The 22,520-nt window shown below is 50.6% G+C and overlaps 1 protein-coding gene across 5 annotated transcripts in view; it reads right to left on the reverse strand.

The window, feature by feature from the left end:
* TRAPPC9 (trafficking protein particle complex 9) overlaps positions 1-22,520 on the reverse strand; it is a 713,063-nt gene that overhangs the window by 165,749 nt on the left and 524,794 nt on the right. For all 5 annotated transcript variants that reach the window (XM_017962346.3, XM_017962349.3, XM_017962347.3 and 2 more), the window contains one exon: positions 8,495-8,648. In XM_017962346.3, the coding sequence (XP_017817835.2) occupies positions 8,495-8,648 (154 nt within the window). The remainder of the gene's footprint in view (positions 1-8,494; positions 8,649-22,520) is intronic.

Raw genomic sequence — 22,520 nt, forward strand, 5'->3', positions numbered from 1 at the left:
CAGGAATGCTGCCATCTCCATAGGCTTCCTCTGGTAAGTGGGGATAATGCGAGGCCATGGCAGAAGCCAGAGGCTCTCGTGCTCTTCCTAGATGGAGCTGAGCACACAGCACTGGGGGCAGCAGTTGCCCGTGCCTCCCGCTCTGCCACGGACCAGCTGGGTGACCTACAACAAGCGAGGTGACCTCGCTGGGCCTCCCTGTTTTCTCATCTGTGCAATGTGGATAAAACTACTTCAGAGAGTTGTTGTGAAAGTCAAGGGAATAAATCTATATAAATTGCCCAGAACGGTACCTGGCATCTAGTAAGTGCCATATGGGTTTTAGCTGTTACTTAAGCTCTGTAATTTTATGATTCGATTACATAAGCTACGCATGCGCACAATAATCATCACGATAAAAATACAGTGTGTATATGTCCAACATGTACCTGATCACACAAACACAGGGCACGTCGATCCATGTGCATGTTCACACACATATGCATGCACACACACGAAGATGGAAATGGTGCCGTGAATGCTGGGAAAGGCCCTTCCCCACTCTCGTGATCCAGATCTGAAGTCTGTGTTGCCTATGTGTCAAACCCCGACTACTTTCGAAGTCATTCCAAGGTGTGCAAGGCCACCAGATTTGGATTTGGGGGAGGTAGCAATCAAATCTGTGCCTTTCCCACCTTACCCCCCAGCCCATCGAAGGCCAAACAGCCAGGGCGATGTGACGGCCTTGTTGGCTGGCAAGGCAGGACGTCTCTCTGTGGCTGGCAGGGCTTCCCTGCTACGGGAGATTAAAGGCCTCAGAACCACGTTATTACAAACAGCTATAAAAGCCAAATTCCCTCAAGGCAGATACAAAATGCAACCCTGCATTTTACTTAAAATGATCAAGGAATCAGCTGTACTGATGGCAAGAGCCATTTATAGTAAAATTCATTTAGAGAAAACTATTTCTCCAAACAACGATTAGAAAAACACAGTGTGCTATGTTTTTAAAGAATCTTGTTTAAAGACATTTAATTTTTTTCAGGAGATATGACGGAGCTCCATTAGGAAGCATGTCTGAGAATAGGCCAGAAGCCACTGTGAGAGGCTGAAGGGTGGGCCCACACAGCCCAGGTCAAGTGCTTGAGTCCCGCCTCTGTCCTGAAAGGGAGGACAGGTCAGCTGAAGGCAACTCCTCCATACTGGAAAGAAGGCAGTCTTGAAAATGGAGAACAAAGCCCAGTGTGACTGTATTCTAGGTGGGATCACCCAAACAGGGCCACTGTGCCTAAAATCCTTACGCTGTCCTGCTTGTGAAGCCCAAATAAAACTGACAAAAACTGACGCTACTGTGGAGCCTCTTCACTTTGCAGAGGGTGACAGTTCTCTGCAAGACTCAACACCCCTCGGCAATGCACAGCCTGAGACCCAAGCTGTGCTTGGGCTCCCTGTGCCTGGGAAGGCAGCTGTTCGAGGACACGAGGCCCCCTGTACCGAGGTCATGGTTACACTGTCCACATCCCTCCATTCTCCAAGTCATATCTGTTCATTTGGCCTCTGCATTTCACAGATATTCCACTCCCATCCCCTACACTGGGTATCTAAAGCCGTTGGCCTTGGGCTTCTCCAGCCTGTGCCTCACTCTCAAAGTAGCCCAATTGGTTAAAAATGCTCCTCCAGACAGAATGGAGGAGGCGGATGCTTATCAGCCTGGTGGGAAGAGATTGCCCAGACAACCCAGGTCATTCGCCTCCATGGGGATCAAACTGTTGCACCCAATTCTTCCTACTCCAACTCACACAGCTGGATTCTGATACCTCAGCAAGCCTCGCACCAATCCCTGAAATGCTCTCCAAACGGTGATTTGCAACAAAAACAAGGATAATGAAAGGGTGAGTTGACCCTAGGCTTGCCCAAGGCGTGCCCCTCCCCTGCTTCCACCACAGACGGTCTGTGCAGGGCTGCCTCTGGAAAAGGAGCCAAGCTGTGCTGCAGACTTGTGAGTTGCATCTTGTGAGTTGCAGCTCCTTTCACACATTCATCATGGCACTAGGCATAGCGCAACTGAGCTGGTAGCCATTCTGTTTGCTGTGTCATTGAAATGAAAACTATTCATTCAACAAATCATTTTAGGCTGGGCACGGTGGCTCATACCTATAATCCCAGGACTTTGGGAGGCCGAAGTGGGCAGATTACCCAAGGTTAGGAGTTTGAGACCAGCCTGGCCAAAATGGTGAAACCCCATCTCTACTAAAAATACAAAAATGAGCCAGGCATGGTGGCAGGTGCCTGTAGTCCCAGCTACCCAGGAGGCAGAGGTTGCAGTGAACCAAGATCACACCATTGCACTCCAGCCTGGGTGACAAGAGTGTAACTCTATCTCAAAAAATAAAACAAAACAAAAAACAAACAGTTTTCATACCTATGTGCTAGCTATAGGTACCTGGGCAAGCAAAAGAGAATACACACTATCAGAGCAGGGTCCACATCTGATTTTGAGCATCTGGTGTGCCCTGGTGTTCAGTCCAACCTCTGGCACATGGTAGCTCCTCAGTAACAGCTGTTGGATGAACTGGATTCCACCTGACCTCAAGACGGCACAATCTGGCAAGGGAGAAAACCTGCAGAAAAAACTCATTTTCCGTACTACTTAAAGACTGTAACTAATGAGAATAAAGTAGTGGGTGTCACAGGAGCCCAAGGGAAGGGGCTGTTGCAGCCAGGGCGAGATGGAAGGGTGGCTGATGGCAGAGAAGGCTCTGAGGAGCAGACAGTGAGGTCCATTCTGAAGGATGAGTGAGGAGGACCTCACCTGAGGTCGGGTCGCAGCGTGGCACGAGGTCTCCCAGCAGGAAACGGGCAAGGGGGATTCACATTTGCTGATGCCTTCCAGGGCCAGGAGCTATGTCTGCACCTTGCAGGTGTGACCTCAGTTGAAGCAGTCAACGGGAAAATAACAAGTTTTGGGATCCCGACTATCCTTCTAGTTGCACAATCTCTGGTGAGTTACTGAACTTCTAAAATTTATTAATTTTTTTGAAAGGGGTAGATACTACCTGCTTTGCAGATTTGGGGTAAGGAAAATGCTTCTGCTCACCCATAGGTGATCAGAAAGGCTGATGATTCTTAGAACTCATCCTGACAGCAACGGTCTGCAGCAGATTTTGTCACACCAGCTGCACAGCTGAGGGCGTGGCCCTCAGGTCACATGGCCTCCCCTTCTGGATGCTGGAAGGGGCAGGGCCAGCCTCCGACCCTAGGCTCCAGTCCTCAACAATGTGACATCATTAGTCCTACCCCAGAGTCAAATATAGAAGATTTCTAGATCATGTGGTAAAGGCTATGATCTGCTATTAACAGAGTTCACAGAGAGTTGGCTATGCTAAGGTTCCCCAAGTTCCGTAAAACAGTCCAGTACTGGTAGCTGGAGGGTAAGAAGAAGCTTAAAAGAAGAGGGTTCCAAGGAGCTGAAAGGAAGGGTAGGTTTCATCCAAAAAAGCATTGCTGTATAGCAAATAAGTCCGGCTCTCTGGGCCAGATGCTGCCTGTACCAGGAAGAAATGTCCCTGTCCTCCAGGGAAACCACACAGACATTACAAACAAGCATGCTCTTATCAAGCAGGAGAGGTCTGGGTTGAGGGGCTGGGGGGAAGGAGTCTCCTTAAAACCAGCAGGCTAATGTGGGCAAGAAAGCCTAGGAAATGTGGAAGAAAGGGCTTAAGAGATATGTGAGCATGAGGAGTCCTTTGTGGAAACTTTGATCCTGGGATAGAATAAGGATAAATGCACGAAGACAGCAGAGGCCCTCCAACTTGGCGTATGCATGACAGGGAGGGACACAGGGAGAGTGCTTCCCCTGAGTGCACCGCAGGAGCAGGGACTCGCCCTGTGCAGCTCTGGGGAGGCAGAAGGCCTTGCGGTCCCCACTTTGTGATGAGAACAGAGAAGCAGAGAGAGAAGGTGGCCATGACCAAGGTCACCCGGGGCAGGGACTGGTGGGAGAAAGGCAGGGACCTGCCTGTGTCTGATCAGGTTTCCCGGCCTCTCATGGGATACGCAGCCCCAGGCTTGGTGGCAGGTAGTGAGGGCAGCTTGCTATACAGTAGCTAACACAGAGCAGCCACACAAGAAGGGGTTTTCGTAGTCATAACAAGAAGAAGAATGATAAATAGGGTTTAAGAAAAGAGATTTCCTAAAGAAAAAAAGGGTATCCGGCCGGGCGCGGTGGCTCACGCCTGTAATCCCAGCACTTTGGGAGGCCGAGGTGGGCGGATCACGAGGTCAGGAGATTGAGACCATTCTGGCCAACATGGTGAAACCCCGTCTCTACTAAAATACAAAAAAATTAGTCAGGCGTGTTGGTGCGCAACTGTAGTCCCAGCTACTCGGGAGGTTGAGGCAGGGGGAGCTCCTGAACCCAGGAGGCAGAGATCACAGTGAGCCGAGATTGTGCCACTGTATTCCAGCCTGGTGACAAAGTGAGACTCTGCCTCAAAAAAAAAAAGGAAAAAGGAAAAAGAAGAAAAGAAAAAAGGGTACCTAACCCATTAGCTCATCCGGTGCGGCCCAGCACCAGAATGTGAACCCCCACCGGAAGCAGGACGGCTGACCACCCTGGGCCACCTCCCCCATAACAGGTTGCCCTGTCCATAGCAGGGACAGGACCTCGTGCCCAGCCAGTGCCTTGGGACACAATCCTAGGTGTCTTCATGGTAATTTCTCTGGCCCTGGGCTCCTTATGATAAACCTGCCCGGTCTCAGAGTGGGAGGAGCTGGTCAGCAGGGCTGCGGGCTACTCAGAGGCCACCCACAGCCCTCCAGCACTCTAGGAGGAGTGCCTGGGGGTGCCCACTCACACACGGGGGCTGAAGGGAGGGACAAGAACAAGGAGACTACTAAGTTTAACCCTCTGTTTCGACAGAAATTAAGTAGGGAAGGACATGGGGGAGGGGCAGGAGGGAGAGATGGGGGAAGAGAGGATGGGGAAGAGAGGATTGGGAAGGAGAGGGGAAGGGACAAGCGCTCAGAGGCCACCCCTGTCTGAACCCTGCAGATTCTCGGTGATGAGTGGTCGCCTTTGCACTTTCTTCCCATGCCGCTCCCTTTGTTCAAGCCCTCGTGGTCCCTCAACGCTTTTTTCCTGCGTGCTCCATTCGCTCAGGCCCTCCTGGTTCCTGACTTAGAGCTGCTCATGCAGTGGCTCCTCAACCCACCAGCGTCCCCAGGGGCGCTTGTGTCTTTGCAAACCCACTTGTCACACTGTGGCCAGCGTGGCTTTCTAAGACATCAATCTGGCCACGCTCGTAGTCTGCCTTCTGGGTCCCATGCCGAGGACAGCACGCCACATGCTGCGCCCTGGGCCTGGGCCCTCTCCGGGAATGGGCTGAGATCTCCACCCACTCCTGCCGGCCGCGACCTGAGGGAAGCTCCCATCAGCCCCATAACACTGCACTGCAAGTACCCACCTCTGTATCTTCCCCTCCCCTTCGATGGGGACATCTCCAGGGCTCACCTCCTACGAACAAGCAAATCTGTATCATATCTGTCATTAACAGGTGAAGAGTGGGGCGAGAGCTCCCGGCAGCCCCGGGCTGCCCATAGGGTCATTGTAGATGCTGCGTAGACAGGTGTGCATCTACCCAGTGCAAGATCCCCAATTTCCTTTAAAACGCATCTGCTCAGATCCATGAGCTACAGGTGGGCAATTGCTACAACAATGGATGGGTGTCAAATTAAGCCTCGACGTTCGCACAAAGTCAAAATGTTTAGAAAATATTATTAAAATGTATAATGAAATTATTAGCCAATTCAATCTTTGGTCTTTCCATCTGCTTGAATTCAGGTTTACAATAGCAAAATTCTGCTATTCCTCTGACGCCAGATGTCATTAACAGATGAGAGTGGGGGGGAGGGAGAGGAGAGGGAGAGAAAGAGAGGGAGGGAGGGAGGGAGGAAGAGGGAGAGAGAGAGAGAGAGAATGTCCTTAATGTTAACTCTCTTTCATTAAATGTGCCTACAGGGACAATCAAGCTCTCAGAAACTTCCCATCAGAAAATGCATGAGGCAGGTGTGCCCAGCACATGGTAGGCAATCAATAAATATGTGTCACATGAATTATTAAGCAAATATACAGAAAATAGAGAAGTCAAACGCAAAGACATTTTGTACTTTTTTGATACTGGTTTTCAAAGAACACTAGAGGTCTGTGGGCCACTATCATCCCATTTGAAGGCAACATGTGCTGGGCGGGGACTGCAGGCTGTGGACAAGCTATGGGGTGCAGGAGCTGGCCACGCCACTTTCTCTTTGTAAAGTGGAGTCGCAGTTTTCATCTGCAAGACAGGAGGACAGGATGATGAAACCACCCCAGGAGTCAGGTTGCTGACAACGGCGACACGGCCCAGGGCAGCACCAGCCCAGGGTGGTGTCTGGGAGGCAGCAGCTCTGACACTAGCAGGATGCCCCTGTGTGCCCAGCACAATGAGACCCTGGGAGGGGAGGGGAGGGCTCAAACTCTGTGAAGTATGGGGACACAGAGGTCAAAATCCCAACCATCCTAGGGCTCTGGCTTTTATCTGAGCGCAGAGAGAGATCATTCAGGAGAATGAATAATCTCCTGCCAGGCACACGATGCACCTGCCCCTTCCTCCACTCGTGCTGCTGGCGCTGAGCTGGGGCTGCATCAGACCATCCAGGACCGCTTTGCTCTGCACGGGGCTCCCGGCCGAAGCTGAATCTCAGACCCCGAGTGAGAGATGCCTCCTGCCTCACATAGAGCCTCTCCAACCCTCAGCCTATCAGAAAGACCCAACAGAAAGACAGAAAGATTACCAGAAACATGGGCCCATCAGAAAGACCCAAGACCCAGCATAGACGCCAGGAGGTAAGTGCCAGGGGTCCCTCCTTTCCCCAGCCTGACAGTGAGGGAGTTGTCTGCGGAGCCTTCTCGTTTGAAGTCTGAGACTTGAGGGGTGAGCACTTTGCCGGCAAACTTACCTGGGTTGGTCCCTGGCCCTACCCATCATGGCTGAGACTCAATTTCCTCCGTGGGAGCCACAGTGCTGGTCAGGGAGATGTGGAGGAGATAAATGGGGTGATGGGTGGGAACTAGTCTGACTTGCTTCCTTGCTATGGCATTTTGCTTATTAAGAACTGGCTGAACCCTGACTTTGTGCTGAGCTCTGAGGGGAATGCAAGGGAAAGACAACTCCCATTATCCCCACCTTTTTACTTCTCTCTGTACCAGAGACAAACGCCTGTAACTCCACAACAGACTGCTCCTGTTCACTCCGTGAGTCCCCAAGCACTCTATTTTTCGTGTCTGGTTCACAAAACCTTCCATCTACATGTAGAGTCCTTATTTTCTCACAAACTCTTTGGAGACAGTGGGTCTGCCAGGCCCAAAATCCCTTTAGCTTGAACAAAGGAATTGACCTCAGGTTCTGGAACCTATGCTATGTACAGTGAGGACCTTTTCGGACTCCAGGAGGCCATCTGGAAGGATCCCAGACCACACAATGGAGCAATGCGTGTATCCCCATGTCTGCAGAATGTGTGCATGACTGAGGTCATGAACAGACATTCCCATCAGAGCTGCCCCCTCCCTGGAGATGGGCTCTCATGCCTCAGTATTTTGGGGCTATTTCCTACCTTTGTCCCTGTAACAAACCTCTATCCACTTCCAGCAGCCACTCAACAGCTTCACCCCCTCTACGAAGCCTTCCTTGAATGCCCCCACCCAGTGGCTTCTGAACCTACAGCACTCGGCGGGGGACTCTGTCCTTGCTCCCCAGCAGTGTTTAATTCCCAGAGGACACAGCCACTTCCTACTAGACAAACAACTGCAGGGAGACCTTGTCTTTGCGTCTCAGCCTTTTAAACGCCTTGCAGAACGCCTGACTCCAAAGTAGGTGCTCTCCAAAGATGGCTGAACAAACACATGAGGGAACCTGGGCTTCTCCAGAGCGCTGGGTCAGTCAGCGGAGTGTCTGCGAGGAGTCAGGCATTGATCTGAAGTCCAGACCAGGCTCCGTGACTTTGTGAAACACTGTGTTTATAGCACAAAATCCTTCTGAAAACTCTCTTCGCCTTTTCAAAACGGCATCTTCATGCCTCGGTAAGCTGTACAATCCGATTTCAGTTTCTCAGACAATTGCGCTCGTGTTTTCAGCTGTCAGTCTGTGAACCCCCCGAGCCCGGCACTGATAGGTGGCCATTAGAACCTGTCACTAACATGAATATCAACACTGGCAAGAAGCATGTGATCCAAAGACTAGAGCACCACCGGCTCCGAGAAGACCTTTCCTCGTCCCCAATCAATACTGCTCTGAGTCGGCCTTCGAAGCGTTAAGTGGTTAAGGAAATGCCAAGCCTTTGGTCCACATCTCCTTGCCACAGCATTTCTGAGCTATCTGTGGTGAAAATTCAATAGCTAAGACCCTCACAGGTCTTTCTTATAGGTCAGAACCCTGAGCAAAGGTGCCCCCAGGCCCAGGTGGCCCCCGGAAAAGGATATGATTCTCCAGCAGATGCCCAGCTTACTGTGGATCTCCAGGCCTCGGGCTTCCCGCCGCTCTTCCTCCAGCTGCTTGGGGTTTGCAAATTGCCCCTTCTCCCCAGGGGACTCCGGGAAACTCTCAAAGTTGAACTTGTCCACTTGAATAGCCATTCTACGAGAAAGCGGAAAACACAGCAGAGAATTCATCAGCAGGGCAATTTCTGTCGGTTGTTGGAGAATCAGCACATGCCAGCGTGAGACACTATAATGAATCATTATCGTTAGTAATTCATAATGGATTCATTCCAAGAAAATGAAATAATAGACTCCCAAGGTGGCCCTGACTTCAGAGCTGGTTCAACACACAATTTGGAGCTGAAGACACAGTCATTGCTTCAAACCTCTGGGAAGACCTGTGTTACCCCAGACAAAAATTTCAGTTCCATAACACAGCAAGGCAGGGAAGAACCAATGTGCCATAGACAGTGAGCTGGATGGCGACTTACAGTCCTGTGCAGACAGTCATGGAGAACGATGACAATTATTTAACCCTGGGGACCCATCGGCCCACTGGGAACTTCCTGTTTATCCTCTGAGTGCTGCCTGCCTCCTCCCCCAACCCTTTCCTTCTCAGGCAGGTGGGCGTGCCCCTCCCACAGCCCCCCTCAGCTCTCATTTGGAATGGCTGTATTTACCCAATGTCTGTACCCTCATTGTATCTAGGAAATAATTAGCTTGCTTTTGATTTTACAGGTTCACAGGCGGAAGGGACTTGCCTTGTCTCAGATGAGACTTTAGACTGTGGACTTTTGAGTTAATGCTGAAATTAGTTAAGACTTTGGGGGACTGTTGGGAAGGCATGATTTGTTTTGAAATGTGAAGATATGAGATTTGGGAGGGCCAGGGGCAGAATGATATAGCTTGGCTGTGTCCCCACCCAAATCTCATCTTGAGTTGTACTCCCATAATTCCCACGTGTTGTGGGAGGGACCTGGTGGGAGATAATTGAACCATGGGGCCAGTTTCCCCCATACTGTTCTCATGGTAGTGAATAAATCTCACAAGATCTGATGGTTTTATAAGGGGGAAGTTTCCCGCTGCCATCCATGTACGACGTGACTTGCTCCTCCTTGCCTTCCACCATGATTGTGAGGCTTCCCCAGCCATGTGGAACTGTAAATCCAATTAAACCTCTTTCTTTTCTAAATTGCCCAGTCTCGGGTACGTCTTCATCAGCAGTGTGAAAACAAACTAATACAATGACTGAGGGTTCATCAGTCAATGGATAAGAGTAGGCGTTTTGGTCCAGGCACAGTGGCTCATGCCTGTAATCCCAGCACTTTGGGAGGCCGAGGCAGGCAGAATCACTTGAGGTCAGGAGTTTGAGACCAGCCTGGCCAACATGCTGAAACCCTATCTCTATTAAAAATACAAAAATAAGCCAGGCGTGGTGACGCACACCTGTAGACCCAGCTACTCAGGAGGCTGAGTCAGGAGAATCACCTGAACTAAGGAGGCGGAAGTTGCAGTGAGCCGAGATGGTGCCACTGCACTCCAGCCTAAATGGCAGAGCGAGACCCCGTCTAAAAAAAAAAAAAAAAAGTAGGCCTTTTTTATTATTGCACAGACTGTGCTATGGCCAAAATATTCAGCAAAACCATGCTCTAATTGGCCTCTGTGGCTAGTCCCTTGAACAAGCAAGAAATAAGAGGACCTGCTGTTAAGGGGATATAAAGACAAGATTAAACCCAAAGAAGTAGTCTCGGTCTCCAGGACAGCTTGGGAAAGAACTATTGCAGTGTCAATAAATCTCTAGCATTCGGCCTGAGGCATCATGTGTGGGGCTGAGCCCCAGAAGAGCTAGAGACGCTCCCCGTAAGCAGAGAACGGCGCTTTTGTTGCAAAATATGGCTTTTTAAAAAATCACTTTTACTATTATTTTCTGGTTATCTAAATAGATAGCTTAAATAGTTGGAAGACAGAAAAAGCATAAAAAAGAAAATAAAAGCATTCAAATATTATACTCTAATGTTAATATCTTTACAGTCTTTTCCCTAAGTATTTGTATTTAACATAGTTTAAAATCACTACATACATATTTATAAATCATGATGTATCATATACACAAAGAAATACACCCACACACACAGTTTGACGTCTTGTTTTATTCCTTTAATATGCCATGAACATTTTCCCATCATTAAAAATTAGTCTGCAAAATATTCTATCTTAGGGTGTATCGTAGCCTACAGAACGGTTCTCCTACTTTTGGACTCCCTGCTCTCTTTCACATTTTAAAAAAAATGACTGCTGTAGAAAAAGGCCTGACAAACATCTTTGTGCTGAGTGTTTCTGCCTGCACTTATGACTGACTCTCAGGATCTGTTTCCAGAAGTGGAGCCACTGATTGGAGGCTGTGAGGTGCTTCAGGCTCAGAGGAATCTTCCAGAAGCTCATCCCTGAGCAGCACGGACAGGCCTGTCTCCCTCTCTGCACCACGGCCAATACTGGCGATGATCAGTTTTTAATCTCTGCAGTGATAGGCAAAATGCCACCTCACTGATGTTTTAATGTGCAGGTCTGAATTCCCCCTCAGGTTGAACATTTTTTCAGAAGCTTACTAACCATGTCTCTTTCTTCCCTTGTGAGTAACCTACCCGTGCAGCGAGAGCTTCTAATTTTCCACCCAGCAAAAAGCTCCTCTTACTTCCCCACCTCAGAGGCAGATTGAAGCAAACTAGTGCTCTCTTCAAACAAAAGGTCAGAATATTTCCTAAGTTTTGCTAAAAAGGCCAGCTTAAGTTCACTGCTTGATAATCCAAAAGGAACTAATAACTTTCACCTCTCAGTTGAGTTTGACAATAGTCCCCTGTACCAAGTTCTCTTCCTGTTGAACACAGAAGGGAGAAGCAGCCAACAGGCAGCTCCCTGGGTCAGAGCACACACCGGATACTGCGGCCACTGGAACTACATATGTGTGATTATCTGGGGGTATCTTTCAAACAATTTCTGGTTGAATAATCATCATACTCTATTACCCACCTCCAACCTTAACAAAACTGTAGCCAACTCTGCCCATAAAACAGAAAAGGGAAGAAAACAAAATGTAAGGAGCACGTGCTGTGTGCCAAGCCCGGCCCTGGGTGTTCTGTGTGCATGCTCATCTTTTCTAACTGACAGCCAGCCCAGGGAAGGCCGTGCTCTGCTTCATGTTACAGATGACAGGCTGCAGCTCTCAGTGTCCAAGCCATCTGGCCCGACACCACGGAGCTAGCAAGCCTCGCTCAGAGCCTGGGTCACAGACTCCGTCCTCTGTGTTTTGTCTTGAGTTTTAGTCGGCTCTGCTTTGCTTGGGCAGGACACCTAATGAGAGATCATTTCTTGCTCATGCTGTTTGCAGAGCAGCATGGGACAGAGACCCTGGAACTGCAGACCCTGCCCCCAACAGGCCGCTGCTGCTTGTGTTAACAGCCAACTGCTTCCCACATTTATAATCACCCTCTCCTCTGCAGCCCTGGGATGGGCAACAAAGGCAGCATTCCTCTTCCTGCAGTGACAAAACTGGCTTACCAAGAAATTGAGTGACTCACCTAAGGTCAACCAGCTTCAAGTCCTATTGCCAGAATTCCGAGAGCCAAGGATGAATTTCCCAAACCACAGAGGAGCTCTACCTAATACCTCTATCCACCTCTAATACTTCTATCCACGTGGTCCCAGGCACAGCCCCTAAACCCAAGCCCCCTTTCTCCTGGTTCCTCCCCACCAGGAAGTGACGGCGGCCCTGTGACTGTTAACCTGGCAAACTGCAATAGGTTTTCCCATGGAGGAGTCCTCACACCTGAGGTCACCTCTGCCGGAAGACACCATTGTGTTGTGTGCAGCAGCTGCAAGGCCTGCATCATAGAAGGTGAGAGCCCCTGGCTGGCTGCCCTGGTAGGTGACCTTGCTCTATATTCAGTGGCAGCACTGCCAGAACTTTAAATGAGAGCCAAGGCCATTAGGTTTGAGGCTTGTCACTCGTGTGGAGCGTAGAGCTCCCGATGATGGTGGGTGGCTGGAGAGAGGTAGACAGGGTGTCTGCCCCACAGGGAGTGCCAGAGGGCATGTGGGGTGGTGGCACTTGGCTGAGAGGCTCACAGGGAGACGACCTGCAGGCAGGGACACCTGGGTGTTGGAAGGTAAGGAAGAAACCCAGGGCCACCAAGGGGCCCGAAGTTGAGACCACCTATTGCAGTCGTTGTCTTCCAGAGGGGAAGGGTGGAAGGTGCTGAGGTGTGGCTGGCAGTGGCCTGTCCATTATGGTGGGTAGCGGGTGGCAGCACAGCGGGAGATGGCGGCAGGCTTCGGAGCCCACCACCTGGGCTGGATGCCCAGCTCGGCTTGGAGGTGACTTTGGGGCGAGGCCTGGCACTTCCCTGAGCATCTCTGCGGAATGCAGTCAGCGCTACCTGCACCTAACAGCTGGGAGGGTTTGCAAGTTCTTAGTACCAGCAGCAGGGTCTACCATCACCAGCCCACACTCCATGACCAGCTGAGCGCCTTGATGGCTCCGTAATGACTTTCTCAATGAGCAAGTTGCTTTTCATAACAACAACAAAGCAAGGACACCGTGATGCCACATTCATGCCACCGTCCTCACCACTTGGCCCCCGCGGCCTCAGACGCCTGCCCACCTGCAGGTGTGGTTTGCATGCGGCGGCACATCCCCCCTCGCCCTGGGTTTAAGCTTAAACACACAGGTGAGGTCTTATGTTGGGGTGAGTGACACATCAGAGAATATTCATGCAATTCCCCATCAGAACGTATCCAAAAAGTGATTCGGAACCATGGCTGATGCTCTGACAAGTCACAGCAAAGTGGTGGGAAATCATTATCTTTGGAAACTGCGTGGAAAAGGTGAGTGAGGAAACCTGCGCAGAACTAACGGTGAAGTCGCCTGCCTCATCTACAGCGGGTGTTGGCAGGAATGGCCTTTTGGGCGGGCTCCCAGAGGGTGGCGGTGCCAGGCCTGGCCCAGGGGTCTGCCCAGTATTGTAACAGCCTTTGAGTGATGCCTTTTCGCTACAGTGGGTTCTAATGTTATTATTTTGATTTTTTTTTTTTTTTTTTTGAGACAGAGTCTTGCTTTGTTGGCCAGGCTGGAGTGCAGTGGTGCAATCTCTGCTCACTGCAACCTTCGCCTCCCGGGTTCAATCGATTCTCGTGCCTCAGCCTCCCGAGCAGCTGGGATTACAGGCACATACTACCACACCTGGCTAATTTCTGTATTTTTAGTAGAGATGGGGTTTCACCATGTTGCCCAGGCTGGTCTCGAACTCCTGACTTCAACTGATCTTCCCACCTCAGCCTCCCAAAATACTGGGATGATAGGCATGAGCCACCATGCTCAGCCTTGTTTCAATTTTTAATAAAGTAAGGACTTCATGCTGAGGACAAGGCATATTACCCGCTGTTCATGTCTGACCAAGACAAGAATCTGAGTCTGGGCTCCCAGTCCAGGATTCTCTGCAGAACAGGAGGGCTTTTGCAGGAACATCAGGGCAGAGACATCTTCGCTGAATGGGCAGAGGGGACAACAGGCCAGTCCTTGCCACTGCTGTCTGCTGAACCAGAGAGCAATCTTTGGTCCTGGGCTGGGAGCTCTGTGAGGGAAGCGCTGTCTGAGTCACCTGCGTCTCTTCCACACAAGCCATAGCTTCTCTGCACCCAAACTTCCTTTTGGAAAATAAGATTCATACTAGCTGGGTCACTGGTCACTCTGTGAGGCAGGGGCTTGTGCGTGTAAATGCACTTGGCACTTTGAAATGCTCTCTAGAGATTCGCTAAAAGGAATAGATTTAAATCCCAGATGGAGGAAAGGACCAGGCCCACACAAATCTTCCAAGGCAGGACTTCAGGGGAGCTTATATTTAGGTCAGTGCAATTACTTTTGTACAGGCCTAGAAAACACACAATCAAACTATGGCTCTTCTAGGAGGCTTGTCCAACTACATAAACCCCCTCAGGACACTGTCCTCCTGGAAGTCACATTCACTCACAATTTTAAACTTCTTCACAAGGTGCAAAACAATGTGGTTTAGTTTTTAAAATCTGATTGAGGCTGATAAACCCCATTTTGTACGATTTTGTGTAGATTAAATAAGATAGATGGTGGATACAAATGGTCAGCAAAGTATCTGGTACATAAATAGCACTCTATAAATAGTGGCTGCTGTCATGATTCTGAATCCCGCGTTACAGATGAAGAGACTAAGGAGCGGAGGTGCTAAGATGACCTAAGGTTGCAAAGTGAAAAGGCAAGGCCAAGGAGGGGCCTCTTTTCAAACACCAGACGCAGGGCCGGCCCTCCATCCGCTCCTCGGAACGCGACACTCCACTGCTACTTGATTCTGTTCATCTCTGAAGGCAGAGTTAAATAAAATTAATACGATTATTGAATGCCAATTCTCATGTTTAATTTTATGGCCAAATGTGACAATAATAGTCAAGAGTTGGCACTAAAAAAAGGTGCTGTGATTTTTGAAGAGTCTATAAAAAAATGGTGGTTTTTAAAATACCAGATCATCCAATTCAGTCTTTGAACAGCTGATAGCCTCACCAGGGAAGTCACAATGACATTTAAGTACAAATCAAGGAGTCGGATCTCAGGGGACTGGCCGCATGTAATTCAACTGAACTTTCATTGAGAGATAGTTGTTAGTTATAGGACTACTTTTGCAAATGTATGTGGTACATCATATGGGAATCTATTGCCTGTGCGGAACACCAGCCTATGCTCTGTGTTGTACGGAAGTACAACGCCACGTGAGAGGGAAGCATCAGCTTCCTGACTCGTCCATCCCGAATGAGAAGGGACTTTGAGCAGACAAGGAAATGGCGTGAACACAGACATATGGATCACATCCCAAGAGAGGATCATTTTCTCCTTCAGCCTCCTAGATCAATTATGGTAAAAAAGAGAAATCCTTCCGCATTATTGTTTTCAATTGAAGGGGAAAGATAAGCTGTATTCTGAAAGTCAAAGCTCTAGGTGATCCAATCACAGCACCATCAGGGACTGCACCAACACCAAAGCAATGGTGCCCCTGTCCCCTGGGCCTGCCGTGGGCCCGCCCCGCTGCCAAGCAACAGGCTCTGTCGCCACCACGCCACCACCTCCATCCCCGCAGCAGCCCTGGGAGGGAGCAGATCCGCCTGTTGCAGAAAATAAAGTTGCTTGCCCAGGGTCACAGAGATGGCAAATAGGAGACGGAGAATTCAAAGCCAGGCTGGCAGGAGCCAGGAACCTGTGGTAAGTATCGACTATAAGGGTCCAGAAAGCCGTCCCTATCGCCTGAACTCGGGCACACACGCTGACAGGTGCTTGGAGATAATACCGCTCATTGTTAACAAGCAGCCCAGCACCCCCACAGCCAGCTGTGGCCCATGCAGTTAGGGGACTGAGAGCTCTGCCAGAGGTCCGTGCTGCAAATAAACAAGCTGTGGCCTGGGGCCAGGCAGTCTGCCGTCCTGTTCTTTGCTCCACGTAGGGCTAGAAAAACACTCAATGGGAGAAACTTGAGGAGGTGCAAGCGTGAGGCAGAGCCCGGCACTCCTTCAATCATGTCAGTCTATGATTCGGAAGCATCTCGTTTTTCTGAATCTTGAGCTCCTCACTGCAAATTGGAGGTTGAGTGGGGCCCATTGTTTCTTCAGTTTGGATTCTGGGAGTTCAGAGAAGGCCAAGGGTTGGGAGTAGAGTGAGCATCAGGGAACGGTGGCCTCTTGCTGCACAGGTGGCTTCTCCGAAGAGAGATGGTGTGCTCTGAGCACTCTGCTTCCTCGATCAATCGGCCTGGCTGGTCTCCCACGGAGGGAACTTGCGAAGAGCCCCCTACTCTGCACTGGGAAAGCCCCAAATACACAGCATCTCATTTTATGCTTACAGAGATCCTATATCACCACCCTCACGTCACAGAGAGGTGTACTGAGTTCATACGAGTAGAAATCACCCGCCAGTCACCAGAGCGTGAGCAAGACAGCCAGAGCAAGGGGCCCTCCCCAGCCCTCCCACCATGGAGCCAGCTGGCCTTGTGCTTTAGGACTCAGCCAGACACTGCCTTCCCCGAGCAGTGCCGTTCTCAGCTCGGAAGTGCCCCACGTCGGGAGCTTCTCCCTCCATCCCAGCCAGCACTGCCGTGGGAAGCACAGCCCCTCCGCTTGCACTTCTCCGGATCAATGTTTATTTTAGGACCTTTAAGTACTGTTTGCTTCAGCGCAGAAAATAGTGCTTAAGAAAATGGAATTCACCTAATGCCACTGGCTGCTGGCTGCCCTCCCTCTTCAAACGGCAGAAGGCAGCGCAAGACCTGGGCTCCTGCACCACGGGTCGTGTTTAATTGATTTCCTTCTGCAGAGGCCTCCTGAGGACTGCTTGGCCTGCTGGGTCCAAACGGCCACAGGTCCAGCAAAAGCAAAAGCAGGGAGGAGCCGGTGCCCAGGGCCTCATTCTCCATGGCCTCTGAAGCACAGCATGCAGGGCCAGGCCTTGGAGTCAGCAGGCAGAGCTCAGGCGCCCACCACTGCTCTCCACTCCCTGAGGGTCTGGCACTGGGGCGAGTGTCCCGGCTGCAGGGCTGCATTTGGGATGGGGTGCTGTGCAGAGGAACGGGCATGGGCTTGCAGCAACACAGACTGGAGCACAACCCTCTTCTCACCTATTTGCTTTGTGACCAAAGGCAAGTCACTTGAGTGTCCCCAGGCCTTGGTTTTTGATCCACAACGTGGATCTCCTATATTGCAGGGCTAGTCAGGATTTGGGAGAATTGATTTGAACCACTTGGCACATAATTGATGCTCAAAACAATTATAGCTATTCTAATGCTTTTGGGAGCAATTCAAGAGTTTTAAAGTGGACGATGGCGATGGTGGCACGACTCTGTGAATAAACAAAAATCACTGAGCCATACGCTTTAAATGGGTAAACTGCCTTGTGTGCAAATCAAATCTCAATAAAGCTGTTATTAAAAAGTATGGCTATTAAAGGAAGTTATCGTGATAAAGATCAAACTAGGTAGCTTTTATGAAGACATTTTGTGAAGGTATAAAATGCAAAATAAATACGAGATGTTCTGGGCATTATTTTCACCCACTGACCGTGTTCATAGGTAACACTTCACTCAAGCTAATATCAGAGTGTCTGCGTCTCCACTCCATCCTCACCTTGGTTGTGTCAGAGCTGTTTTCTTCAACTTGCTGCCCCCATGCTACCAGCGTGTGGCCCAGAGCAGGTGCGGAGGACCCCATGTGCAGGAAAGCAGTGGCTCGAGGGCCCAAGGCAGCACGGTCTGCATGCTCCCTGGTTTTACCCTTCGTGACCCGCTCAGACCCCAGGCACAGCATGGCATTGCCCGGACACTTCCGCCTAGTGCTGGGAATCGTTCCAACACTCTTCCAGATTTACTCTGTCTCTAAAGGTGGGTTTTTGGTTTTTCTCCAATGCTCCTCACTGAAAATTCTGAAGATGTTTGTATTAAGAGTAAAATACCTATCAGATTCTTTACCACTGGGGCACGGTGGCTCATGTCTGTAATCCCAGCACTTTGGGAGGCTAAACCAGGCAGATCACTTGGGGTCAGGAGTTTGAGACCAGCCTGGCCAACATGGTAAAACCCTATCTCTACTAAAAATACAAAAATTAGCCGGGCATGGTGGTGCACACCTGTAATCCCAGCTACTCTGGAGGCCGAGGCAGGAGAATAACCTGAACCCAGGAGGCAGAGGTTGCAGTGAGCCGAGATCATGCCACTGCACTCCAGCCTGAGTGATAGAGTGAAAGTCTGTCTCAAACAAAACAAAACAAACAAACAAACAAAGATTCTTTACCACTTTTCTGCTATTCGTTTAAAGTCTGAAAGACCTGGTTTCCGCCTGGGTCTACTTCTAATCTGCTGTGCCCTTGGGCAAGTCACCCTGTCCCTGAGCCTCCCTCCTGGTCCGTAAAGAAAGGAGCCACTGCCTACACAGTGGCAGCCAGGAGCCAGTGAGCGACCTAAGTGGGCCCAGGGCAGGGCACCCAGCTGGGGCCCAAACAGGGCTCACTCCCTCCTGCTTTCTGAATTGTAATAGAAAATAAACTATTTTGAAGTTTCTCTGCCTTAGATGACAGAGAACCAGAGTGTTTCCTTGCTTTTCCAAAGGGTCATATTCAGCTCACAGTTGGCTGGAAAAATCTGCTACCACAGCAACTGCCTAGGTGAAGGAGCTAGGTTCAGGACCAGCAGCACCTGCTGAGGCAGCTAAGTTATGGTTCCACACTTCCTTAAATGAAAAGCTGGTGCACCGACTAAATCTCAGCTTCTCTCAGTTCCTGTTAGGTTCTTCTGGAGTGCCTGTCTGAAGTCGAGGAGAGAGGTCAAGGAACGGCAGTGTGGTGGTCACAGAGCCTGCTTCTGCCTCCATCACCTCTGCCGCAGACGTGGCTACGTTCCACACCTGCTGTAACAGGTCTCTGAAGGTGTGGGTACCACAACGGGGAGGCCACCCTGCCAAGCAGGCGGGACCCTGGCAGCCCCCATCACATTTGTGTAATTTGGATCTTGCAGGACAGCTAGAGGACACTGGCCGCTCCTGTGAAACACAGGCTGATGGAACCACTCGGCTGTAGTCTCCCGAGGCTCTGCAGTCTCACCATACCACGCGACTTCTCCAGCTAATGTGCAAGGGTAGGCAGTCATAACATCACGGCAGAAACAGGGATGCTGCCCAGGGCCAGATCTGAGGGCAGAAGCTTGGGACAAACCATACTAGGGGTGGCTCAGCAGTATTCAGAGAACAGCTGTCATCTTGCAGGCCCTAAGCTCAGTGCATGGGGACATAAAATGAACCAGAAACAAGCCCTTATCTTTCCAGGAGCTTCAGAAGCCCATGAGAGAGATGGACAACAGAGAGCCAGGCTTTGTGTAAGCTGTGGTAAGCGCTATGATACAGAACCTGTAGCATGTTAGAGGAGTATGCAGTATCAGGCACTGATCCTGCCTGAGAAGCTTCAGGAAGAGCTGGAGAGAAGTGTTGACCAAGTTAAGACATGCAGTAAGGGGAGCTGGCAGGTAGAGGGCTGCGGGTGGAGAAGGACCATCCCAGATACACGCAGCATTACTTGCAAAGAGCCGGGTGGACTAGTGCATGCAGGCCAGCCAGGGACCCTGGATGATCATCGGAGTGGACAGAGGGGACTGGGGAGGGACGCAGCTGAGAGGTAAGCAGGGGCCAGATAAGAAGTGGCTATGGGCTACATTCAGGTGCACACCTGCCCCCTGCTACCGCATCCAGGAGCGCACACCTGCCCCCCACTGCTGCATCTGGGAGCATACACAGCTCATCCGCCACCCCCCACACCAGCCTCATCCAGGGGTGTGCACACCTGCCCCTCCCTGCTGTCATGGATGGTCAAACAGATGGACAGAGAAGCCCACATGGAAATAAATGTCAAAGGCTAATGTTCAGAAGACAGGAAATCAAGCAAGATAGCACAGAAAAGAAACAACAGAAGAAAGTAAAGGACATAAACTACAGAGAGTGAGAATATTTAGTTTGCAACAATCACATATGTTAACTCATTTATTTTCATTTCCTTCCAAGGTTAATCCTTGAAATGGTTTGGTTTTCTTTTTTTTTTTGGTGGAGTCTTGCTCTGTTGACCAGGATAGAGTGTAGTTGCACACTCTTGTCTCACTGCAACCCCTGCCTCCCAGGTTCAAGCGATTCTCTTGTCTCAACCTCCTGAGTAGCTGGGACTACAGGCACGTGCCACCACACCCGGCTAATTTTTGTGTTTTTAGTAGAGAGAGGGTTTCACCATATTGGCCAGGCTGGTCTCGAACTCCTGACCTCATGATCCGCCTGCCTCAGCCTTCCAAAGTGCTGGGATTACAGGCATGAGCCACCACTCCTGGCCTGAAATGGATTTTGTCTTCATAAAGCAGATGAGGAAACTGAAGCTCAGGCAATGAAGTGACTGCCAGGAGTCAAGTCTACGTGGACACACGACATGTCATTCCCTGGGCCAGACAGGCATGGCTGGCCGCAAGAGCTGGGGCAGCCTCCATAGGACAACAGGTGAGGCATGGCTTCCTCCCCCTGTTCCAAGTGAGAAGTGGCCCAGGACCAGATCTGAGGTTCCCAAAGAAAAGTGCATCTTCCTGCCTTCCTCACACGGAGGCAGGAGAGAGGGAAAGGATGGGTCCAAATCCATCCCGTGGACACCAGACAGAGCTGGGACATAAAGCTCAGGCCCAGAGAGCCGAAGGTAGACAGGAAAAGAATATGGAACCTCTCTGGCCACTTTTTTTTTCCTGGTATGTCACTAAAGCAAGCAAGCAAGAGAAATTGGCAAGAGTGTTTTTGGCACCCGGATTTCAGGAACACCGTGGCAGCCTCCCTCATCAGGCTCATCAGAAACCACAGAACCAGCAGAGTCAAGCCCTGCAACAGCTTTTGTAGAATAGCTGCAGATGGGCCAGACCGGTAAGCCAGCTAAAACACAGTAGTAGGGTCCTGGGATGCCAGCCATTCCGGAGGTGAATGAAAATCTACGGAGGGACACCGTGCCTGGGTCATCGGCCTCCACGGAAGTAAACATCCCTGTATCATCTCCCCTCTGAGTGGAGCTGGACCTATACAAGACGACCACGTTGCATCAGTCTTTTTCCACAAAAATCTTTCCATGTTAGGATGCAAATCTCTCTTCCTTCCACACGATGCCTGCCTCAGTGTGACCCTGTGACAACACCCCACGAGGGCTCAGGAGACATGTAAAACACCACGCCGTGGGCTTCTTCTGGCACCCCATCTGAACACATGGGAGCTGCATGGGCCTCTGTGGCTGGCACTGCTCGCACTGGTGTCCCCGCCCCCACTCACGTTTCACGCAACACTCTGCTCCTGTCACTCCCAAGTTTCAGCCCCACCTCCACCGGGCTAACCTCGTCTCAGCCTCACCTCCACCTGGCCTAACTCACCTCAGCCCTACCCTCACCTGGCTAACCTCGCCTCAGGCCCACCTTCACCTGGTAAAACTCCCCATCTGCCGGCCTCCTTCTCTCCCCGTGCTTCTAGTGGCTTCCCTGAGGAAGCACGTCTGAGGGGGCCAGCATTGCACGTGTGCAGAGAGTCCTCAGAAGAGCGGAGACAGAAGGTCTGTGTGTTCACCTTTCTAGCACCTAACCCAATGCCTCAGACATAGCAGATGGTTGAAGAAGAGGCTGGTGGAACTAAGAGGCACCCAAAAGCCTCCTGGAGAGAACTACTCAGTAGAGAGCTGACTGGTTTTAAGGCAGTGAAATGCCCCCATTTTGTTAACAAAATGTCTCAATCATACTGAATCAGTAGCTATTAGTTTAAAAATGATATTATATCTAATTACATACTTCATCAATTCTAAGTGCAATCTCATTTTCCCTAGATTAAAGGGGGGAAAGCAAACAGGAAAAGGAAATATTCAAATGTGCCTTGCAAACAATCAACAAGGTCCATGCTGAGCACGGGGAGGGGGCGTGGCCAGGGACCCACAGGCCTTCTTGTCCCAGGTCCCAGAGCTTAGTGCAGGGTGACGGAGCAGAACTCCAGGGTGTGGAGTCACAGAAACCCGGACTTTCATCCAAGCTCTGCCTCAGTATCAGTGTCATCTGGATCAATCAGTCAGCCTCTTGAAGTGTTTTCTGACTGTGAAGGTAAAGGACAATAATGCTAACCTGAGAGTGTAACAGTGAGGTTTAAAAAGCCGCAGGCCAAGCGCTGGGCACGGAGCATGCACCTGAGGGCCAGCGGTGGTACCTGGCATCACTGCTTCCCGTGGACAACAGGAGCCCTGCACCTGACCCGGCCACATGGAGCTGAAGGGAAAGCAGAGGTCGCAGAAAATGCCAGAACCTCCTTAGGAAGGCATTCAAAGTCCCCCAATTCCCTGGGCCCATGCACTTTTGGTTCTTGCCTGCACACCCGTACCATGGGACTGTATCCTGCCTGGGAACCGTCAACGCACCATCATGCTGTTGGGCCCTGGCAC

Source organism: Papio anubis, chromosome 8 (genome assembly GCF_008728515.1).
Source record: "Papio anubis isolate 15944 chromosome 8, Panubis1.0, whole genome shotgun sequence".
Classification (NCBI taxonomy): domain Eukaryota; kingdom Metazoa; phylum Chordata; class Mammalia; order Primates; family Cercopithecidae; genus Papio; species Papio anubis.